The 21,147-nt window shown below is 39.7% G+C and overlaps 4 protein-coding genes across 5 annotated transcripts; 2 read left to right on the forward strand and 2 right to left on the reverse strand.

Moving 5' to 3' along the window:
- The first annotated feature begins 7,578 nt into the window (after positions 1 to 7,578).
- Positions 7,579 to 8,974, forward strand: LOC130696358 (alpha-(1,3)-fucosyltransferase C-like). Its single transcript, XM_057519440.2, has one exon. It carries the CDS (start codon positions 7,667 to 7,669, stop codon positions 8,870 to 8,872), a length of 1,206 nt encoding a protein of 401 aa, XP_057375423.1. The 5' UTR covers positions 7,579 to 7,666; the 3' UTR covers positions 8,873 to 8,974.
- A 3,219-nt stretch (positions 8,975 to 12,193) lies between these two features.
- On the forward strand, positions 12,194 to 13,569 carry LOC130696361 (alpha-(1,3)-fucosyltransferase C-like). Its single transcript, XM_057519442.2, has one exon. The coding sequence runs from the start codon at positions 12,601 to 12,603 to the stop codon at positions 13,567 to 13,569; it is 969 nt and encodes a 322-aa protein (XP_057375425.1). The 5' UTR covers positions 12,194 to 12,600.
- A 1,472-nt stretch (positions 13,570 to 15,041) lies between these two features.
- LOC130696359 (trypsin-1-like) lies at positions 15,042 to 17,014 on the reverse strand. The gene is made up of 8 exons (XM_057519441.1): positions 16,759 to 17,014; positions 16,340 to 16,575; positions 16,104 to 16,274; positions 15,943 to 16,031; positions 15,752 to 15,878; positions 15,519 to 15,660; positions 15,311 to 15,456; positions 15,042 to 15,239 (listed from the first exon to the last, which is right to left on the reverse strand). The coding sequence occupies exons 1-8, from the start codon at positions 16,877 to 16,879 to the stop codon at positions 15,087 to 15,089; spliced, it is 1,185 nt and encodes a 394-aa protein (XP_057375424.1). The 5' UTR covers positions 16,880 to 17,014; the 3' UTR covers positions 15,042 to 15,086.
- Positions 17,015 to 17,047: 33 nt separating this feature from the next.
- LOC130696362 (protein D7-like) lies at positions 17,048 to 18,976 on the reverse strand. 2 transcript variants are annotated; one of them, XR_009002609.2, is made up of 9 exons: positions 18,796 to 18,976; positions 18,593 to 18,728; positions 18,378 to 18,525; positions 18,235 to 18,309; positions 18,083 to 18,174; positions 17,794 to 18,015; positions 17,681 to 17,726; positions 17,495 to 17,613; positions 17,048 to 17,184 (listed from the first exon to the last, which is right to left on the reverse strand). XR_009002609.2 is itself a non-coding variant. In XM_057519443.2 (8 exons), exons 1-8 carry the CDS (start codon positions 18,928 to 18,930, stop codon positions 17,556 to 17,558), a joined length of 912 nt encoding a protein of 303 aa, XP_057375426.1. In that variant the 5' UTR covers positions 18,931 to 18,976; the 3' UTR covers positions 17,382 to 17,555. The 2 variants fall into 2 exon arrangements, 1 of the variants encoding a protein (XP_057375426.1); XM_057519443.2 differs by lacking the exon at positions 17,048 to 17,184 and having other exon boundaries at positions 17,382 to 17,613.
- Positions 18,977 to 21,147: the final 2,171 nt, after the last annotated feature.

The following is a 21,147-nucleotide window of genomic DNA, read 5'->3' on the forward strand; positions in this document are numbered from 1 at the left end:
GGGGGGGGGGGGGGTTCTGTGACAATTCGTTCGGATAGAGACCATAGAGAAAAAAAGAAAAGAGTAGGGAAAGAGAGAGAGAAAAGTTTTACGACGCTCAATTTCCCGCCGACTCGGTCGGAAGACACGCTGCTCCGAACGCGAGTAGTCAAAAGGAACAAGGGAAAAACCAGCCGAAAAAAAAAACAACAACAAGAAGAAATAAAAATAAATCCCCCTACGAAATGGAGAAATTGCCCCCAAAGGACTTAACATTTTGCAACGTGAAATTTTCTTGCGTTTGAAGCATTTCCACGCGCAAAAGTCAAAATACAGGTGCCCATTTTTTTCTTTTATTCCCAAAAAAGGCGCCGGACTTTCGAGTCTATGGGACTTGATCCGCACGCGCCGCGACTTTAGCATATCTTTGACTATCCGTCTATTATTTAAAGGTAAAAAAAAAAAACACAGAAAAAAAAGGAAAAATCCATTAAAAAAAGGGGCTAGAAAAGAATGTTGTCGTCGCCTTTTTTTTTTGTAGCTGGTGGTCACAAGGCGCGACTCGTATGTCAAAATGTACACAAGACACACACACAAAAAATTACCTTCTCTCTCTACGCTTTTTTTTAGCCATCACATGGCTCCTATGCATAAAAATATCTTGTTCAAAAATCAAGAAAAAAGAAGTTCGACCGGAGCCTGTATAGTCAGGCAGTCCGCCAGTGCGGTTCTCGACTTTTAAGTGGTCAGCAACCTATACCCTCTTTTAGCCAGTGGTGTTCCAGGCTGTTGGAAAAAAAGGGCTCCTTTTTTTTTTTTTTTTTTTTTTTTGTCACAACCAAAACAAGATGTATATACGCTTTAACGCGATATGTAGAGACAACAAGGCCTTTTATACGTCCCTTCTTCTATTTCTTCTTCCCTCTTTTTGTGTGTGTGTGCCTCCAGCTCATGTCCAGCGCCCTTTTGTGTACACCAACAGGATCTAGAGGATTCTCAGCAATTTACATGGCGTGGATATTCCCCCAGTATTGGAATCCCAGCTGGAAAAAAAAAATTGCCCTTTCTACAACACAGAGAAAAAAGGCGAGAGAACAAGCCGCTTACGGAGAGAGGCTCTCTGATGTTTCTCTTTTTTTTTTTTTTAGGCATACCGCTGGACAATGTGCTGACAAGCAGGAAACCACTGTACAGCCTTTATTTTCTGAGATGGGTAAAAGAAAAAAAATAGAAATTGAGGGTATAATAGTATTGGTCACGCAGAGAAAGTCTTGTTGAGAGACAAGGGGCTATCGAAAAACTGGAATCAAATATCCATGGACCATGGGAAACCTTCTGGTTTTTCATTTCTACGCCATATGTAGATATCCTTTTGATTTCTCACTACGCCTTTTTTATCTGGGGCATTTTTTTTTTTTCAAAAAAGATATGACATACAAAAGTTTTCCCACAAATATGGACACCGGTATAAGAAAGGCATACGTGGCCGACATCATGTTGCCATTAGGTCTTTTGGGCCGACTGATAAGGTAAATTGCACACGTATGGTGGGAGGGTTGCGGTCATTGAAAAAAGCCATACCGAATGGCTGGAACGAAAAAAAGGGCAATTATTGAACGGACTGCATTTTTGTTTGTCAATTTTAGATATCGATGTACAACAAGAAACCACAATGCAAATTAAAATTATATACAAATTGGTGCTTCTTTGAAGGGGTCATAAACCTCTTTGAAAAGTGTACGAGGCACACAAATAAGAGCAATAACAACAAAGGCTCATGTGTGTAACTGCACATCACACCCTGAAAACTCATTAAGATATTGCTGGACGACCCAGGTAAGTCTGTGATGTTTCTATTCAACTGGATATCAGTCGTTGAAATGTTTCGATCAACAAACTCTTTGTGTTTACAGGCCTAATGGGGACACATTGTTAGAACAAGTTCCATGTGTGAAACCAGATTCTGCAAGTGGATCCACATTTTTTTGGCTCTGTACATGGCAAAACTAATAGAAAAGATCTACTATAATTATATGAGGGCCTAGTTTGGGCCAGATTTGTTGACCTCTTGTGGCCACAGGTCAGTATACAATAACTGAAACAAGGCAGTCCAATTCCCAGCATGTTTTGCCTAGTTGGCTTCCACATGCACACCGTCTGCAGTTACTATATCTGTGTACAGATATTAACACATGCTGGCATATTCCATATAGATATCTGTGTAATAAAAACGTTTTGGAGATATGGACACAATTGGAAAAGAAAAAACGTATAAGCAAAGGAGGGCCCGTTTTTCTGTTGTTATTGCTGTGTCTCTATGGGGCGGTCAAACTTAATAGAATTATGGCTGCTAAAAATATTTCGCCGCCAAAAGAACGGTGAGTAAAGCCATCCTAGGCCCTTGAGGAATGAATAAGACATCTCCTTCCTGATAGGCCTACAAGTTTCTATATGGTCTATTCAAAAAGAGGGAATAGATCGTTTATAAGGCCTAGACTTGTATACAGGTTTCTATCGATATATGAGGGGGGCTAGTGAAGAAAAAAGGGTGGATGATGTCTTCGACAAAGATGTGCTCTATAGGGTCTTTGCATTTTCTATCCTGAAGTTATACGATCGCGTTCATCCTCCTATCTATGTCGTACAAATAGGCCGAGTCGGATCCTTAATTTTTCTCGCCGCTGATATTTTTTTTTAGTCTCAAAAGAAAGGCCGAACACGGTTGGAAAGGAAAACTCTAAAGCAACGGGATCAGGTTATAAAAATATGAGGACGGAAAAGAAGGCGCCGCGATGCGCATTCCGCAGCTGCAGAATCTTTTTATTTTTTTCACTGCTTCCTTATAATTCCCATTTTTTATTTCTTCGTTGGTAGACGGAGATTTTTGTTTTTTCCACATGACAGTATTTCTTGTTTTTTTTTGTTTTTTTTTTGGCACGCAGATCGAAATGACACGAACAGAAATTTCTGGGGTTCTATTAAAGAGAAATTGGCACTTGAATCGAAAGGCGGGGCTCTCCATAGGGGCCTAACTGTGTTTAGTGTTCTGATACAACCGTTACGACTGTTATATAGACAGCAATTATCCGCGCACAGTTTCCAACATTTATTTTTTTTTTCCATTCTGATTCCTTGAAATATTTTTTTTGTTCTCGTCCGCTGCAATTGCAATGCAATAAAATCGTATAAAAGTGCATGCCCCAATGGCTATATCCCATCTTAGAGGTAAGAGTTGCAACAGAAAAGTGTCACTCAACAATGGCTGTGAGCGGCGCTGCGCCATTCATATCTTGGACCCATATCTTATTGGCGCCTCACGTCCGGGCAAAAATAACAGACGCCTGCGAATCGAATACGATCAAAAACGGAACCCGCTTATTTTTGTGCTGCCCTCGATTTGATGTCATATAAAAAAGAATATAATGGGAAAAATTGGAAAAAAAAAGGCCAATCATTTGCGACCAAAGAAAATGACAAATAGACGACGACGACGCCTTTCTCTAAAGCCTTGTGTTTCTATCAAAACAAGCAAGTTGAAACGATAAACAAGAGCCGACGATTTAAGTTGAAAAAAGAAAGCCATAAGAATTTTAGTAGCGAAGAAAACTGAAAATTCCCGTTACGACGATTTCAACACCCTACGTTAAAAGAATTATTTATAGAAAACTCAAGATGCTGTCCATCAAACAAGCCTATACTCCACTTTGTTAGACGGGCAAGAGTCAGGGCAAAAATCGAACGTCAAGAGGCGGACACAAAAATGAAGCTGGCGATTTCAAAATATGCAGTTAACCTTACTGCCAACAAATCACACACAGCGCCGGTGCGCACTGATACAAGCAAGAGAAAAACAAAAAAAAAAACGCATTGTATATAGCTGGCCGCAACCCGACGGCCTAATGCGAAAAATCACACCATGGCGCGCGTCCGTCTTGGCCGTTGATCAGTGGGACTAATTGTCGATGCCTTGCCTTTTTCAAGAAGAGGATCCTCAAATATAAAAAAAAATTGTGTTGTCACTCATCGCGAGCAGCGGTTAACACATACGAGGCAAAGAAATGAAAGACACACGCATCTAGCAAGTTGTGTGTGTCCAACACTCTCGGTGAAGTACGCTAGCTAGCAGAGAGAGCTATATGGCACTGAAATATGCATAGGTTTTATAGGGCGCTAAACTATAAACAGAGCGTCCGATATTCCTTGCACCTGCATTGGTTTATTATGTTAAACAAACACAAGGGAAAAGAAAAAAGTTGAATGATCGCCAAGTTCCGTTTATACCACATTTTTTTATTACAATATTGCCTATCAGGGGTGATCGACAATTGTTTTGCGTTTTGAATTACAAGTGGCCTTACTTAGGATGTGTTTTTAAGGGGAAGTGTCTTTAAAGAAAAAAGACAGCGGGCGATTGTTTTCTATTTACGGCGACACCTGGAAGTGATAATGGAGCTGTCCTCTTACGTGTGATAAGCTTCTTGCCACGATCCAAATTCTTTCGTTCAAAATTTTGGTTTAAAAAAACTTCCCGACACCGCCCCCCCCCCTCTCCATAAAAAAAATTAATAAATTTCGAAATCTGCAAATGGGATAACGTTTTTAAAAAATCGAACATTTTGTATTTTGCTTCTAGAGTAGTGTGTGTGTGTCTGTGAGTTAGGTGTCCGGTATTAGCAATTGATAGAATAACGGGTCATTGTGTCCAAAAATGCTGGTGGATATAGAATGATTTTGAACTGCAATGAGGTAGCCTATATTATTTACCTATCCTACATCTGCGATTAGTCTAGTTTATAGTTTGAATTTTACGATAGCACGTGGTATAATAATAAACTTTTAACAAAAAATGATGCACCAGATTTCTGTTGACATCGTATTTCCAATAAAAGAGGAAGAGATTTCGTTCATTCGAATTCGGCGTGAATGATCTGGTTTACATTTCAACTGTTCTTTGGCCACTGATAAAAACATAAAAACGAGCCCGCGTAAACAATCAACGACGCACAGCTGATAAAAATGAATATGCCTTGGAGCTAGGCTCATGCTGTATCAAGTGAAATATTACAGGGAGGATTGGTTAGCTACGATGACGTCATCCACCATGTCGTTGTGCTGTTGACCCAATACTAAACGACTTCAAAAACGCAACAGGATGGAATGAATTCAATTACGACAACGAGAGGCTAGAACTCGGGCTCACGCCATTTTCAATTCCCCATGAAAATCTATGGTGGCATATGCTACGAATAACAATCAGACAATTCAAAAACCATGATCAAGAAAAGTGGCAGTGCAACTAGTATGTTGCTTTTCATTCAAAGCTATAAAGTTAACTTTGAGTGATAATGGGATAACCATTATACTCTAAGAACATATGGGTGACGGTAATCTAACTGAAGGGTAGTGTGTAACCTTGCCTGAACTTTCGGTACAAATGCTAGTTTCATACGTAGCCATAACCCAGCCGGGTATGGACCCAGTCGGCTATGGAAGCACCAGCAAGTCACAAAAAGATTCTACATGTACGATATATGGAACAAGGATATGGTCAATGAGAAAAGAATTTCCTACCTTTTTTCCTGGAAAATTCCAAAAGGGAAGGCACGGTCAAAGTTCTCTCTCCTTCTCTACCATTTTTTTTCGTTTTTCAATGCTGTGTTGCCAAACGCCTTAATTTTGCATTTTCTCTCCATCTAGCGGTAGAAATTTAAATCGTCTCATTTGAAATCTTCTAAATTTAAGTTTTTCTGAAAAGAAAAGAACGTGTTTTGCTATAACATAAAAACCGCCTGATTAATTTATTAAATCAATTCCGTGATTAAGTGAATACAACAAGAGGCGCAATTTCAGTATATTTGTGAAGCTCGAAATGTTATAAATCCTGCAGAATGAAATTGCTCGTGCGTCATACAAAATTCTTGCTCACAGAATTTCCTTCAGTCAAATAGAGTGGTATCATTTGGTTCCACCATACTGCTTATGGACACATCGCTTTCCTCCATCTTGCCATGTTGAACAATAGATGGCGCGGCGGTCTGCAGTTGAAAGACTTCCTCGCTTATATTAACAGAAACGGACAAAAGTTGTTTACGCTCAATCTATAAACAAAAATACATAATATGATGAGTCTTTTAGAAAGTTCACTCACCTTAGCACTTGAGTAGCTTTGACTTGAATTGGTGTCTCAGGGAATCTCGTTGCAAGACTTGGGTTGCTCGAAATTGTTGTCTGATGCGACCGGCGACAAGCTCCGGTTGCAGTTGCTGTTGCTATGCATTGACGTTGTGAAAAACTGATCAAAACAGCAGTTGAAGTTGAGAAACTTGACAAACCAAAAGGTATTCTAGATGGAAATAAAGGGAAACGATATTGCAATTCCGTTGGACTAAGAATAAACAGCTGCTCGACAATTTGACTGTTCAGCTGAGCTGGGCAAGAGGGAACTTGACAACAAAACATGAGAAGGAAAGACAATTTGAATAATTTAGAGGTGACCATCTTCATTCAGCTGTTGTTCCGACACTAATATCAACGAAATATAAATTTAAGAGTTTCTAGACTGGCAATTTATAGGAGAGAAGGTAAAGATGGCTGAGCCTGCTTAGGTGCTGCACGTGTCTTGTTGATTCGATAGTCGATTAACTCAGAGGACAACAGGTCAAAGTTAATGAGTCTCGCCTCAAAGCCAACGCTGGTCAGGAAGAACACCGTTGAGCTTTTGGTTAGATATTTTAGAAAGTTGGCAGCGTTAAAATAAAGAATCAGATGAAGAAATCAGTTACCTTTGTCTAGAGAAAACGTTGACCTAGGCCATTTTTGCTAGATCACGAAAGCTAACCCGGTGTGTTTTTTGGACAGGTAAAATTATCTGGGTCCCTTAAGCCATTATCAGATTGAAAGCTTTGATCATTAGTGTCAAGTCTTTTAAATTTGACACTCATTCAAAGCGATATAATATTTAAGAGTCGTCTCGCTGGCATCAAGTTTATACACCGTTGGATCTGCCACTCACGTAGTTAATGATAAGAGCTTTACCCCAAAAGGAAAGCTAGTTGCAGCAACTATTGTATGATGACCCATATCTCGATTGACTAGATCTGTAGTCATCATTTTTTACGTCATCGAAGAGATGCGCAGTTCCACATTTATAAAACCGCAAACATTCTTATTGCTTCACGATGCTACACTCACAATAGTATAATCTGATACTTCTCCTGGCATAAAGAGAGGAAATATCTGAGAAGGCAGTTCTGTTAGCCTTGTGCCCGTGCATGTTGTTATATCCAAATACAATATCTACAACACACAGACGATGCCTTTAATCCTTGAAACGCCACGAAGCGGGCCTGTTACAGTTTTCTGGTTCGTTTGATACGTTTTTGTTTAAGATGGCTCTAAATTCATTGCAGGAAAATACCCGATCCTGTTCCCATCCTTCAAAAGTTTTTTACGTGGAAAATTTAAGTTTAAAAAAACTGATGCCATAACTATCTACGGAACAAAAAGTGAGCAAACAACTGATAAATCGGTTGTTATCTCCGTATCTGGCCACGAAAGCAACAGTTTCTTTTACCACTTCCACTGGCTGTAAAAACGAAAAACTACAACCCAAAAAATCTCAGGGATTCCGTGTAAAGCACCTATACTTTTACGACTCACATTAATTGTGTCTAGTGAATTGGTGGTTATGTTTGTATACCGTAAACTTTTACAAGTTTTTCTCCTCAGCATCTTAGTTTCGATGTGTTTCTTTTTGTACGCTGCATATTTCATTGATGTCCAACACCATGGACTTCTACGTCCAATAGATAGCACAACAAACGGATCAAAATATGTCAACGAAAAATGGAAAAGAATATCTGTCGCCAAAGGCACAAAAAACATTTTACTATGGAAACAATATTTCTGGGGATACAGGTTTGGATTAGGTCGTACAGCATTTCTTAACGTAGGATGCCGAGTCAGCAACTGCCTTATCACTTACAATGCTAGTCTAATGCCTCACGAAGAATTCGATGCTATTCTGATTCATCCTCCGACACAGAAAACTCCGCAAGTATTTAAAAATCGAAGACCAGATCAAATTTTTGTTATGTTTACCACCGAGCCGCCTGTACATATGCCCCAAAACATGCAAGCGTTTGACAACTATTTCAATTGGACTATGACTTACCGAACAGGATCCACCTTCCATCTCAAGTACGGCGAAATAATTCCATTAGATAGTGCACCGACCACGATGGAAGAGGCAATGGCAATGCGGCAAGAGCTGATGCTATCAGGCATCAATCCAGCAAAAGGAAAGACAAAATTAGCCATTTGGTTGGCCTCCAACTGTAATGCAAGAAGCAATAGACAAACGTACGTTAAAATATTGAAAAAATTTGCTACAATAGACATTTTTAGTAAAAATGGGCGATGTGGTGGCCGGGACGAATGCCCTAGAGATAAGAACGTGGATGTTTGTTACGATCTGATTGAACATTCCTACAAGTTCTATTTGGCCTTCGAGAATTCTATTTGTCGAGACTACGTCACGGAAAAGTTCTTCGAGATGATGACAAGAAACATAGTGCCCGTTGTACTTGGTGGAGCTGATTATGCTGCGATTGCTCCTCCTCATTCGTACATCAACGCTCTTGATTACACACCCCATCAGCTGGCTGATTACCTGAATGAACTCGATCGTAATGACACTTTGTACGTTGAGTATTTCTGGTGGAAACCCCACTATCGTATCAATAACCTCTATGAGACAAATAGACAAGTATTCTGTGATCTCTGTGAAGCTCTTCACTCAACGCCATTGGAAAAATCTACAGTCAAAGGTATACAGACGTGGTACATGAAACAAGCTAACTGTCTAAATAATCCAAAGTTTAAAGAAAACTGAATGGCCTGTCATGAGCCACCAGTGATTCATTTAGTGTCAATTATGAGAATTAAGCAGCCACGTCTTTTAATCCAATACACGAAATGAGCTAATAAGAAATTACCTGTAAAAATCTCAGCTGCGGGCTAATACACAAATGCAGTGATCAGGACACCTTCTGGCGGCTTATCTACGACGAACAATACTATTTACATTATTAGTAACTCAACTAGGGTCATTTCATTCGACAGTCTGAAGTGATCAAACAGGAAAAAACTTTGAAGAGAGTTGGTTTCCTTACCTAAATTTTTGTACATGCTGATTACCATTGCCATGCCTATAGATAACTGGTTGTGCATCGAAAGTCGTTAAGAGAAACGTTTCGGCTACAGATCCTGTTGAATGGCTGCCGAATTTTACAGTCGATCGACGAACCCACAATCGGACTCCATTACCTTAGGAAATTCTTCAATTGGTAAGGCGCTTAGGATCAACTAAAGCGTCAAGAGCATCAGAGAATTTAGATTCAGGAAACTGGTTATCAAAAGGTTTTTCGCCATCTAACTTTGCTTGAAAAGAACTGTGAAATGTCAATACATGGGAGTGGCACAATCAGGTTTGTTGGCCTTGGAAACAACCAGCATTCTGAAGGATTGTCTAATGTCACCACGACAAGCTAAATTTCTGGCAGCTGACTCACGTTGCAGTAAACACAACTAGAAACGCAAGAAAAAGGGTAAATAAAATACAATCCGCAGTCGCTAATAAGCACCGTCCTAAGAACTCCTCCTACTTCTAGGGCACAATTGAGATCGTTCAATGTGTTTTCTTTCAAAAAATGCAACGCACAAGTTGATTACTCTACATCTGACTACTTCCTGCCCTCTGCAATTTTCCCACCATCAAGTTTTACAGCAATACCAACTGAAAAAAAAAAAATAATTAAAATTAAATAATGAAACAGCTGACTTTAGATCGAGTGCTATACCGCAAAAACGTCTTAAGATTTGCTATTTCTAAATGTCTTGTTAATCAAAATCTGTTTCAAATTTATCAGTAATAGCTGTTCATTATCCTGGCTATCCATATTTGGTGAATACTTTATCCATTACGGTAACTGTTTACACCTGTATAAACGTTTTACTATACATATTGATTTTTCGAAAATCAACTTCAAACATGCGCTAAAATCATTGAATTGTTAGTAATATTGTAGGTATTTACCACGTGATGCTTTTCAACTTTTAACCGATGCTGTTGACAGATTGACAACCTTGTAAGTAGCCGGTTTAGTTTTTGGTGGTGGTAGCGGCTTTCGAAAGTTCTCCGGAAGAGCAAATCAGAATAACCGAAAGGGTTTTGCTTGCGACAGCCCAGCGGTTAAATCGACTGGCGAAGACCCCGGGTCATTCCTTAAGAGCTACGTGATGCACTGGGAATACGAAAACATTAGTAGATTCTCAGAATTTGAAACTACACAGTTATTTCTTCTACTCCTGTTGCAGGATACTAAAGGCCAACTATTTTGGCATTGGATCGTAATGACACTTACGCCGAGTATTTCTGGTGGAAGCCGCACTGCTGTGCAAGCAATCCCTATGGGCAATGCAAGAACGCGTTGTGATCTCTGTGAAGTTCTTCACTCGACGCCTTTTGAATTGAAAATTGTGCAGAGCTCGTAGGTGGAACCATCTTTGTTCATAGTACCCAATCATCAAGGACAACTGGAAAACCGTCGTCCGGACCCATCAACGTTTCATTTAGTTACAGATTCCGCGACTAAACATCCGCGCTCTCTTAAGAAATAGACAAAAGCTCAGCAGAGAAATTTATTTTGAAAATTTGTACCCCACCTTGTAGCAGTCACGACAGGTTCCGCAGGTTTAATTCAAAAAGATAAGAAGATTTAGCTGGTGCTTCAGGCAAAGACAAAAAATGTCCAATAATTCAAGGCATTTCTACCGAGAATGGCGATGAATTTCAGTATATTTTGAAGTGAGAAGCTTTGTGAAAATTTGGTTCAAGACCTTCATAAAATATAAAAAAATAAATAAAATAAAGAGAACATAATTTAATTTCTTACCTGCTAGTGCCAGTACGTAAAGTCCATTATTCTTATTTACGTTCTACTATAAAAAGAATTTATCCTAATACTGAAAGCTTTTTATTTACGATTCTGAAGTCTCCCGGAGTCACTGATATGTCGCCATTAGTTACAGCAAAGCAATTGTTCTTTAAGCATTAGGTTATTGGTCTGAGGAAGTCGCGATTCATGGGACGGATTACTGCAGTTTTCAGAACCTGGAAAAGAAAAAAAAAAGCATTTTATTACAATTGTAAGGAAACACGTATCATCCGATGGAGTCCGTCAGCAGGTGTCCTGGAAACCCAAAACTTCTGTCTCCCTGTAACAGTGGGAATAGGGAACTTTTGTGTTTGTGTATCAAAGAGATAAGAAATTTTAATAAGGGAAATAGTTTCAAATGGTTGTTTGGCACTGCCCTCAGTTTACTAGGATAGCTGCATGGAGAGTGCTCTAAAATATGGAGTAGCTCAGTCAGGTTTTTTGGCCTTGGAAACAACCAGTATTCTGACGGATTATCTGATGGCTCATGATCTCTTGAATTTCCAAAAGGTTGGGTTCACGTCGCTGTGAAGACAATTATACATGCAAGAAAAAAGGAAACTAAAAAAACCTACTCTTCAGCAGATTGGACACTAATAACACATTGGATACTGATCGCGACTGAGATCTTTCCCCTTCAATGCTGTTTTCTAATTTTCCGTAATACGAAAAGCACAAATTTGGTACTTTACCACTGATCACTATTTGCCCACTGTAATTTGTCCCTCATCGCGTTTTACAGCAATCCAAATTTTTACTACTACTTAAAAAATTTTTTTTTTTTTTTTGCTTTGAAAGTTGCATTTAAAGATTTACAGAAGTGGGTAGCTACTTTGAACGACTATTCATTGCATTTTTAACGAGCACCTTATTTGAGTCGTTTTGTTTTCAGACTACTTGGAAGGACAGGAAACAGAATAGAAACAGAACCGTAAGCTTTTTACCACCCATTATGGTAATTATGCATATTTGTTCGTCGAAAAGTAAGCCCATATGGGGGCTTGGATCTAACAGCTAAACTGTAAATAAGAAAATATTTCCTTACCACTTTAAGCAACACCATTGTGAATTGCTCTCTCTACAGTGGTGGCGTTCCGAAGTTTTCCGAGTAAGCCAATCAGAATAATGGAAAGGGTTTTCCTGTCGAGAAAAGGATACCTAGTGTAGAGAAACGGAAATTCATCAGTTGAGAGTCAGAACTTGAGACTACAACAGTTGCCATCTGTACTTTTCATTACCAAACGGACATTTTCGTTTATCTATTTCGTTTTGCGACCTAATTTTTATCATACTCACGGCAGAAGGATTTCATGTTAAAAAACAAACAAACAGAAAGACACAAGAAACATCTCGGGTGGATTGCGAAAAAGTACTTACACTGTTACGGCTCACAGTTAGCCCTTGCGTGATGGCGTTTGTAGTTATGTTGAAACAACGTCGACGTTTGCGGGTTTTTCTATTAAGCGTCTTCATTTCGATGTGTCTATATTTGCACGTTGCGTACCATGCTGAAGTAGAACATCCTGGACTTCTTCGTCAAATAGGCAACAGAACAAAAGAATCAAATTATGGCAAAAGCAAACGGTAAAGACTATCTGCTAGCAGCCGCACTAAAAACATTTTGATGTGGAAAAATATCTGGGGATATAAATTGGAAGTAGGTCGTTCCCCATTCATTGTTGCAAATTGTCCATTCAGCAACTGTTTCCTCACTAAAAATACCAGTGTTATGCCACCCGAGGATTTCGACGCCATAATGATTCATCCGTCGACGCAGAGAATTCCACACAATTTTAAAAATCGAAGACCCGAGCAAATTTTTCTCATGTTCAATAACGAGCCGCCAGCACACATGCCCAGATACATGGCGAAGTTTGACAACTATTTTAACTGGACTATGACTTACCGAACAGGCTCTACTTTTCACCTAAGGTACGGCGAAATAATTCCTTTGGATAGCGCACCCAGCACGATGGATCAGGCAATGGCAATGCGAAAAGAGATGATGCGACCAGGCATCAGTCCAGCCAAGGGGAAGACGAAGCTAGCTGTGTGGTTCGTAACAAACTGCAACGCTGAAAGCAACAGAGAAGCATACGTCAGTATAATGCAAAAATTTACTACAATAGATATTTTCAGTAAAGCAGGAAATTGTGGTGGCAAATGTCCTAGAGTTAAGAATCGCGATGTGTGCTATAATTTGATTGAAAAAAGTTACAAATTCTACTTGTCCTTTGAAAACTCCATCTGTGAAGAATACGTCACCGAGAAGTTCTTTGAAATTATGAATCGAAACATAGTGCCCGTTGTACTTGGTGGAGCTGATTATGCTGCGATTGCTCCTCCTCATTCGTACATCAACGCTCTTGATTACACACCCCATCAGCTGGCTGATTACCTGAATGAACTCGATCGTAATGACACAATGTATGCCGAATATTTTTGGTGGAAAAAACACTATCGTGTCAACGACCTCCACGAGACAACCAAGATAGCCTTGTGTGATCTCTGTGAAGCTCTTCATACGACGCCTTTGAAAAATTCCACAGTCAAAGGTTTTACAAAGATGGTTATTGGAACCATCTCTTTGTAGACATTTCCCAGTATTCAAGGACGATTGAATAGTCGTCGTCAGGGGCCACCAACGTCTCTTCTGGTTACAGCGTCCGTCATTAAACAGTTACACCTTGTTAAGTAAAGACATAAAAGTGCAGAAAAGAAATCAAAAAGGCATAGTTCTTACCACATTTGGACTTAATCACGACAGATTTCACAGGTTTAGTTCAAGAACATTACGAAGATGCCGTCGTCCTAGATGCAAAAACGAAACCACGATTTCAAGGAATCCTATTGAGATATTTTTTGTGAAGAGAAATACAAAACAAATTATTATGTTTGTGTTTTATGATAACCAGAATGAAAGAAAGAATATTAAAAACGAACTTTATTTTTATCGATCCAGTCACGGAAGAAGAATCCGCCCATAGACCTTGTACGCATTGGTTGTACATCCGGGTTCCAGAGAATCAAAAACTCATTTGTCTCTAATGACCGAGAGAATCATGAATTTGGTGCGTGGATAACGTTACCTGTGCAGACACACATTGTACCTGATTTTCCAGTGAAAATCACACAGGAGCTATGTTTCGGCACATCGTTCGATTTGATGGCTGCTTGATTCTTTAGTCGATCGACGCACACCAACCGGTCGCCATTGTCTTATATCATTCAACTAGATTGGTAAATAAAATTAGTTCAACTAAAATTTCAAGGTCATTTCAAAACTTAGATGTAAAAAAACTAGTTGTTGAAAACCTCTTGCCATTGCTAGCTGCTGCTTGGCAGAGTTCGTGAAATGCCCCATGAATAGAAGTGGTTCAGTCAGGTTTTGGTGTCCACGTCGCTACGAATACAATGATAAATCCACAGAAAAAAGAAACACGATATATCTTCGGTAGTTAACAAGCACCTTCTTATTCAAAAGCCAAGCAACTTATCGCGACTGATATCTTTCAATGTTTTCTAATGTTTTAGGAAACGAGATGCATAGACCCAGTGCTCCAAGGTATGACCACCGACTGCCATATGCAAGTTTCCCACCAATGCGACGTACAGCAATGCCAGCTACAAAAATTGTTATTGCAAAAAAAAAAAAAAAAAAAAAGAAACAAACAATGAAAATACTACTATTTAAAAAATGAAAATATCGACAGCTACCGATTAAAAAAAAAAAAATTCTCTTTAAGTTGTTATTGAAAACGAAAACTTTCTAAGTCCTTTCCTTCGGCCACCGTGAATATATATATTTTTTTGAAGCTCTAAAGATCAGCTGTTAGATTCTTTATAAAACAACAAATATTTTGGTGCTGTGTAGAACAGCAAAACTGTGCAAATATGATGAAGTAATTTAAATGATTTAGAATAGCTCATTCTCGACGGAAACAGAAGCCTTTATTTTAAGGCGGAATTATGGTGTTAACTAAACTATGGACTTGTACAGTCCAAAATAGACTTCGTAAGATGGCGAAATCGATTAGACAAATGATTGAATGCATGCGTCCACGATTGAATGACAAACGTTTGTATTTAATGATACCCAGAAACAATGATTTAAAAGCGAACTTTGTTTTTATCGATCCAGTCACGGAAAGAAGAGATCCGCGTATAGACTCCGTAAGTATTGGTTGCACATCCGATACCCCAGCTAACGACGCCGATTTGACAACCATCTTCTGCAAGCATAAGTGGTCCTCCACTGTCACCCTACATGTGTTGAAACCATTCATTGAATATCTTTAGTATAGCCTTTACAATTTCCCGTAGCATTCACTTACGGCACACGAATCTCGATTGGGGGCCCATGCACAAATGTAATGGTCGGGGACACCTCCAGGCGATTGAACTCCTAAATTTTTCCGGCAATCATCCAGTGATTTGAGTTGCAACGTCACTTTTTGTAGCACCGGTGATTTCGGTCCCTCTGTTGATTTAAGTTGCATTACATTGACTATCTAGTTTCCACAATTTGCCATTCGTACGTACTGTAATACGTCCGGCCCCATCCAGCGGTTACGACGTCTTTTCCCACGTAGCTGTGTGTGACATTATCATGAAGACAAACTGGAGATATGACGCTGGAGAATTCAACAGGCGAGTCTAACGTAAGCAGAGCAATATCGTTGCGCTAGAATAAAGATTTTGCATTTAACGATGGATTTTAAGACTGGCCATCATGAATAATTTAAATTGTTAAGTATATTGAAATCTTTCATTACCAATTTGCGGTTGTCGAATTGTCTGTGACGAATAACGCTCTTTACCCGCCTAGTCACTTTTTTGGGGTCACTTAATTCGACAGCGCCAAGAATGATCGTTAGCTCCAGTATATTCTGAGGTGATAAGCTGCAAAACAATTTTGATTGAAGCTCTTCATTAAATATTAAATATAAAAAATACTATTTCCTACCCGCTAACGCAATGCGCCGCTGTTAAAACGTGATTGGCATCCAATAGCGATCCTCCGCAAAAAACGTTTTTTCCTCGCATGATACCTATCTGTTTTAATGCCAAATATGTTCTATTCGTAGTTTAAAACACGTTTAATTCAACGATGGTCCAAGCACTCACCATAAAAGGAAATTCTCCCAATGCGGAAAGCTTTCCATTTACGATTCTGGATCCTGCGGAGTCGCTGATGCGTCGCATTTCTTGCTGATGAAGCAATTGTTCATTGTAAGTTAGATTGTTAACCTGAGGAAGTCGCGATTGACGAGGTGAATTACAGCAGATTCCGGAACCCTGGAATTTAAAAAAATAATAATAAAGATGCTTTGTTGTTGTAATGGTTTCAAAGAATCGTAAACCTGTCGTCCGATGGAGTCCGTGGACAAATGGCAGGTTCCCAGGGAGCCGAGAACCCACGTCTCTCTGGGACCTAGCGACTGATGAACTTTCGTGTACGGGTAACATTCCCGGGCAGACATGCAGGTACCTGGTTGTCCATCAAAAGTCATACACGAATGATGTTTTGGCTCATGGCCCGGTACGATGGCTGCCGGATTCCGAAGTCGACCAAGGGATCCTGATCTCTTTCCATTAACTGATTAAATTCAAATAATAATTAGTTAACTGATTGGCTCAATTCAAGCTTCAAGGACATTGATTTAGGAAACTGGATGTTGAATGGTTTTCTGCCACTGTTGTCTGACGCTTCACGGGGCTCGTTAATGGGAGTGGCTCACCAGGTTTTGGCCTTGGAAATAAACCGGTTTTGATGAATTACCTTGTGTCAACGCGACATTTTCCGTTTCTAGAGATTGGGCCCATGTCGCTATGAACACAATCAGGCATGCACAGAAAATGGAAACACAATGCAATCCGCCATACGTCACAAACACTGTCATTTTCTGAAAACAGCCACTGTAAGCGACTGAGGTATTTCAATGTTTTTCAATCTTTCAGGAAATGGGATGCACAAAAGTTGAGTACTCTACCTCTGGCCACTGACTGCCCTATCCAGCTTGCCTTCTGTTATGTTATACAACGCCAACTGCCAGGAGCTCAGGCGAACTCCGTCCCTACCTGTTTACGTGTTTTTTTTTTGTTTGGGGCGAGATAGCGTTTTGGATTCATGCCTGCTATCGTAATCAAGCCGTTGGCGATGTCAGTTGCATCGTTTCCTTTTTCAAGTCGTCGAAACCAGGGCAATCTGCAAAGAGAACTCAAATTTTAAAAAAACTATGTGAACTTATTGACCAAGTTTGATAATACACGGAAAAGTACTTGTAAAAAAAGTCGTTTAAGTCGTGTGTCAAGATGTTTCGAATCACGTACAACAAACACAAAATTTTCATTTTACAAACAGTTTTAAGAGTGTTGAGGACACGTTAAGTTTGTTTAAGGTAAATCCTACCTCAGCTAAAATGAAGTCAAATTTGTTAAAAGTAGTACAAGTCAAAAGTTAAGATTGAAGAAGTCGTTCAAAATAAAAAAAATATGAAAGGCTAAAACCAGAAAACCTTTAGCTGCAAAGCTGCCGGGAAATGAGAGATTTCTTGAAACTAGAACAACTTCGTAGTTTCACAAGCCAGGAAAATCATCTGGCGAATAACGGTACGGAATTCCATTATAGGGATAGCTAGAAAAATCGGGGTATATACATGAATACGCAAACTCGTTGTGATAATTTAAAATTTACAACGTACGGATGGTATGTCTGTCGGGCGTTGTCAGTCCACGTTGATTGAGAAACTATGTTGAAAAAGAATTCATAAAAATGCAAATTGTTTGAAGCTAATCAGGTTGAAATATATCTCACGTAAATATCCCCTTCCCCTGCTAGGCATCTGCCCGTGAGAAGGCATTCTATGGGAAGAAGGCATCCCGTGAGCTGGTGGCATGCCTTGACGGGACAGCCCGTATTGGGGGAGACCAGCATCAGCATAATTAGTGGGTGCAGATGATCCGGTAGAACTTTCAGGATAACTTGATCCAGTTGACGGGACAAACGACGCATTTATAGGGCGGTTTGCTGGCATCTCTGTAAGGCATTTCAGACAGCATGATTTGTTATTTTAACGGAAACTTTTGGTGCAAAGTTGTAGTACCTGGTCTCCTTGGGTTTTCATTTGGCTCTGATATAATTGCTGAAGTTCCCAGCGCCGAAGTTTTTTCAGGTTTTACGAGCAGCTCAGCAGCTCTAATCAATGGGCAACTTTAGTTTAAAAACCTACATAGCGTGAATGCGAAAAGTTTTTACTCTTGTTCTCGAAGTCTTTTACGTTCCTGTTCTCTATACTCTCTTCGCTTTGACTTTGTTAACCCAAGAGGTATTCTGTAACATTTATCAAATAACTATAATTGGTTTTCCTTCTAAAATTTAACAAAAAAAGTGTTCTTTACGTCATGTGTGTTGCTTGTGCTCTCAATGCTTCTGGTGTAAAAGTAGGTTGGTCAGATGGGATATCCCATGACTCGTCTGTAAATGAAGACTGTGTTGTTGTGGTATCATTGTAAATTAGTTTAGGCTCCCTAAATCTAGATGGTTCAGCTAATAAATAAAATAAAAAGATGAACAATGTAATATACAAGACAAATAATATGCATTTGGATGTTACCAGATGCCATCCTCTTTGTTGCCTGTTTCATTAAGGCATGCTCACATGTTAAATAATGTGCTTCCAGATCACGTTTCTTCACATAATGTAAGGTCCAAAATTGGCATTGAACAAAGTCATGATTTGCAGGGAGATTCTAGAGTTGTATATGAATAAATTAAATCTTCGCATTTTGAATTGGGCAATAGTTAATAATAACATACACGTTTGCACTTTATTATATGTGCCTGCAATCTCCGTCTCTCAATGACATGAACAGGATCAAATGGACAGTTGACGCGTTCAGACTTATCAGCAACAATTTCCATTTCAACTAGAGACAAAGGAAGAAACGTCATGGAATGGGTAAAATAAGTTGCAAAAGCAGCTTACTGTGGTAAAATAAAATGCCTCTTTACAGGTGGTGAAACAAAACCGAAAGAGAATAGAAGACGTGGAAACTGGAAAGAAAACACTTCACAACAAACAACGTTGCCGCCTGGCGTTTTTCCAATACGAACGAATGGTGGAGATGCAGACAATCAGCGCATGCGCAGCTCCTTTTCCGTGTTCAAATCCTATGAATCCAATACTCGATTCGGCATTACAATCGTCAAGATAATTAACCAAAATAACATTTTATGATTTTTAAAATTCGAAATAGGTGTGTAATATGATGATATATCTGTAACGGATTGATAAGAAAATATAACGCAAAGATAATTCTTGTAAAATACCATTTTCGGGGAATGGGTGGTTTGCTACTCATTAGCAAAATGCTGCTGAGCTATTAATACAGGTGCCAAATTCACCAGCAACACCTCAGCTAAATACAGTAATAGTAAATCTAAAAATGGGTATCATATTTGGATTCATACCGCTTTGCCTGTTTCTTCTCATGTTGTATTTATATCTTACACAAGAGCGAATTACCTTTAACTGTGTCTGTGGATGGCACAAAAATAAAGGCTTCTACCACACCACACCAGAAGAGTTTCCCAAATGGGATCTAACTGACTTACTAGAAGATTTACCAGAAGTTTCGGCTATCGACTACGGCATCAACGGAACCGATATCGAAACGACCCTACCAGATTATGAAACAGTGATGGTAATTGAACGTCCTCCACTTCAAATCCACACTGTTCTCGACTCCAGGAAAACAAAGTTGAAAGCCGCTTTGGAAACCAAAAAGAAAATGGAAGAACCAGATTCGGAAACTGTGGTGGTAATTGAACATCCTCCACGTGAACTGAACACTATTGTCGGCTCCATGAAGACGAAGTTAAAAACCCCTTTGGAAACCAAAAAGAAAATGGAGGAGAATATACCAGATAACTGCAAGGAAAAAGGCGATAACAGCTTGGATGTTAACACCCAGCTTGACAACACTGCCTTAGAAGTGTTACTCCTAGGACAAGAAGAGGTGACTTCAAACGCGAGTTCTATAGACTTGGTCGCGGCAACGGCCCAGCTTTCAGGATCGCCTACGGAGAAACTTCAGAGGCGTCGCCGTAAAACGCGTCGGGCACCACTACCATATATTCTTGATTCCGTACTTTACCCACCCATTACCGATCCTAGCAATCCCGTTTTTAATCCTACAGAATTGGATTCTCATCAAGACCAGGAAGTTGGTCGTATGATACAAACTCTAACGACCGACTCTGTAGTGAATTCACCCGAGATCCTTCCAGACCATCCTTTTCTGAAACACCGGCCACAGAGAGCTCTCGTTTTCGACGAGGAAGAATTTCCCCCGATTACCGATCCAAACAATCCATTTTTTGAACCACAAGAGCATAACGAACCGGAAAGTATTGCACCTGTTCCAGCTCCTAGGAGGAAAGTATTACGACCCAGTACCAAATTGTATAGGGCACCATTACCCCTGGTGGAAACCAAATTGGAATTTACCGGCAACCAGGAGAAACCCGAAGATCTGGAAAGACGAACAGTGCCTGTTCCAGCACCACGGACAAAATTTTTTTATAGGGCACCTTCACATTCGGTACCAACCCCAAGGAAACTTCATGGACACCAAGGAACACCAGAGATCGGCATACCGAACGGTTTACCAAAAGTAGTTATGCCTGCTGCATCTACTTGTTTGGAAATAATGCGCCCAAATTCAGTGGACATTGACTCTCAGCAAAAACCACCCGCTCCCGTCACGATTTTTCATGAAGAGCGTTTAGCGATAGCGATTGATGGTGAGATATTGCTGGGATCTGAAGTCACCGAGTTTCTGTCAAGGTTTTGTGATGAAGACAAAGATTACGTTTCGTTTTTCTCCCCTACTAATCCCGGCCCTATAATAACTGAACTGCCGGACGACTTTTCTGAATCCTCTCCAGTTACTGGACCTCGAATTGAAGAAATAGTTGAAAATGAAGGGAGCGCTACATCTGTCTCTGATTCACCCAGCGAACTGCAATCAACACCAGTAGTTCAAAAAGAACTGGCTGTGGCAGAAAATGATATTGCAGCTATTACCAAGAAAAACAAGTCTGGGAAATCGGAAACGAAATGGAAGAAATGGAGAAGAGCTGCTTTCCCTTCGAAAAAAACGAGAC

The sequence above is a fragment of the Daphnia carinata genome, chromosome 5, assembly GCF_022539665.2.
Source record: "Daphnia carinata strain CSIRO-1 chromosome 5, CSIRO_AGI_Dcar_HiC_V3, whole genome shotgun sequence".
In the NCBI taxonomy this organism is placed as follows: Eukaryota; Metazoa; Arthropoda; class Branchiopoda; order Diplostraca; family Daphniidae; genus Daphnia; species Daphnia carinata.

Coding starts and splice junctions, on each gene's coding strand:
- LOC130696358 (XM_057519440.2), top strand. CDS start 7,667: ATGTTTGTATACCGTAAACTTTTACAAGTTTTTCTCCTCAGCATCTTA.
- LOC130696361 (XM_057519442.2), top strand. CDS start 12,601: ATGTGGAAAAATATCTGGGGATATAAATTGGAAGTAGGTCGTTCCCCA.
- LOC130696359 (XM_057519441.1), bottom strand. CDS start 16,879: ATGACAGTGTTTGTGACGTATGGCGGATTGCATTGTGTTTCCATTTTC. Junction 16,576..16,758: donor AAATGTCGCGTTGACACAAG/GTAATTCATCAA, acceptor GAATTTAATCAG/TTAATGGAAAGAGATCAGGA. Junction 15,240..15,310: donor CCAATCGAGATTCGTGTGCC/GTAAGTGAATGC, acceptor CAACACATGTAG/GGTGACAGTGGAGGACCACT.
- LOC130696362 (XM_057519443.2), bottom strand. CDS start 18,930: ATGACGTTTCTTCCTTTGTCTCTAGTTGAAATGGAAATTGTTGCTGAT. Junction 18,016..18,082: donor TGAAAACCCAAGGAGACCAG/GTACTACAACTT, acceptor AATGCCTTACAG/AGATGCCAGCAAACCGCCCT. Junction 17,614..17,680: donor GCCCGACAGACATACCATCC/GTACGTTGTAAA, acceptor CGATTTTTCTAG/CTATCCCTATAATGGAATTC.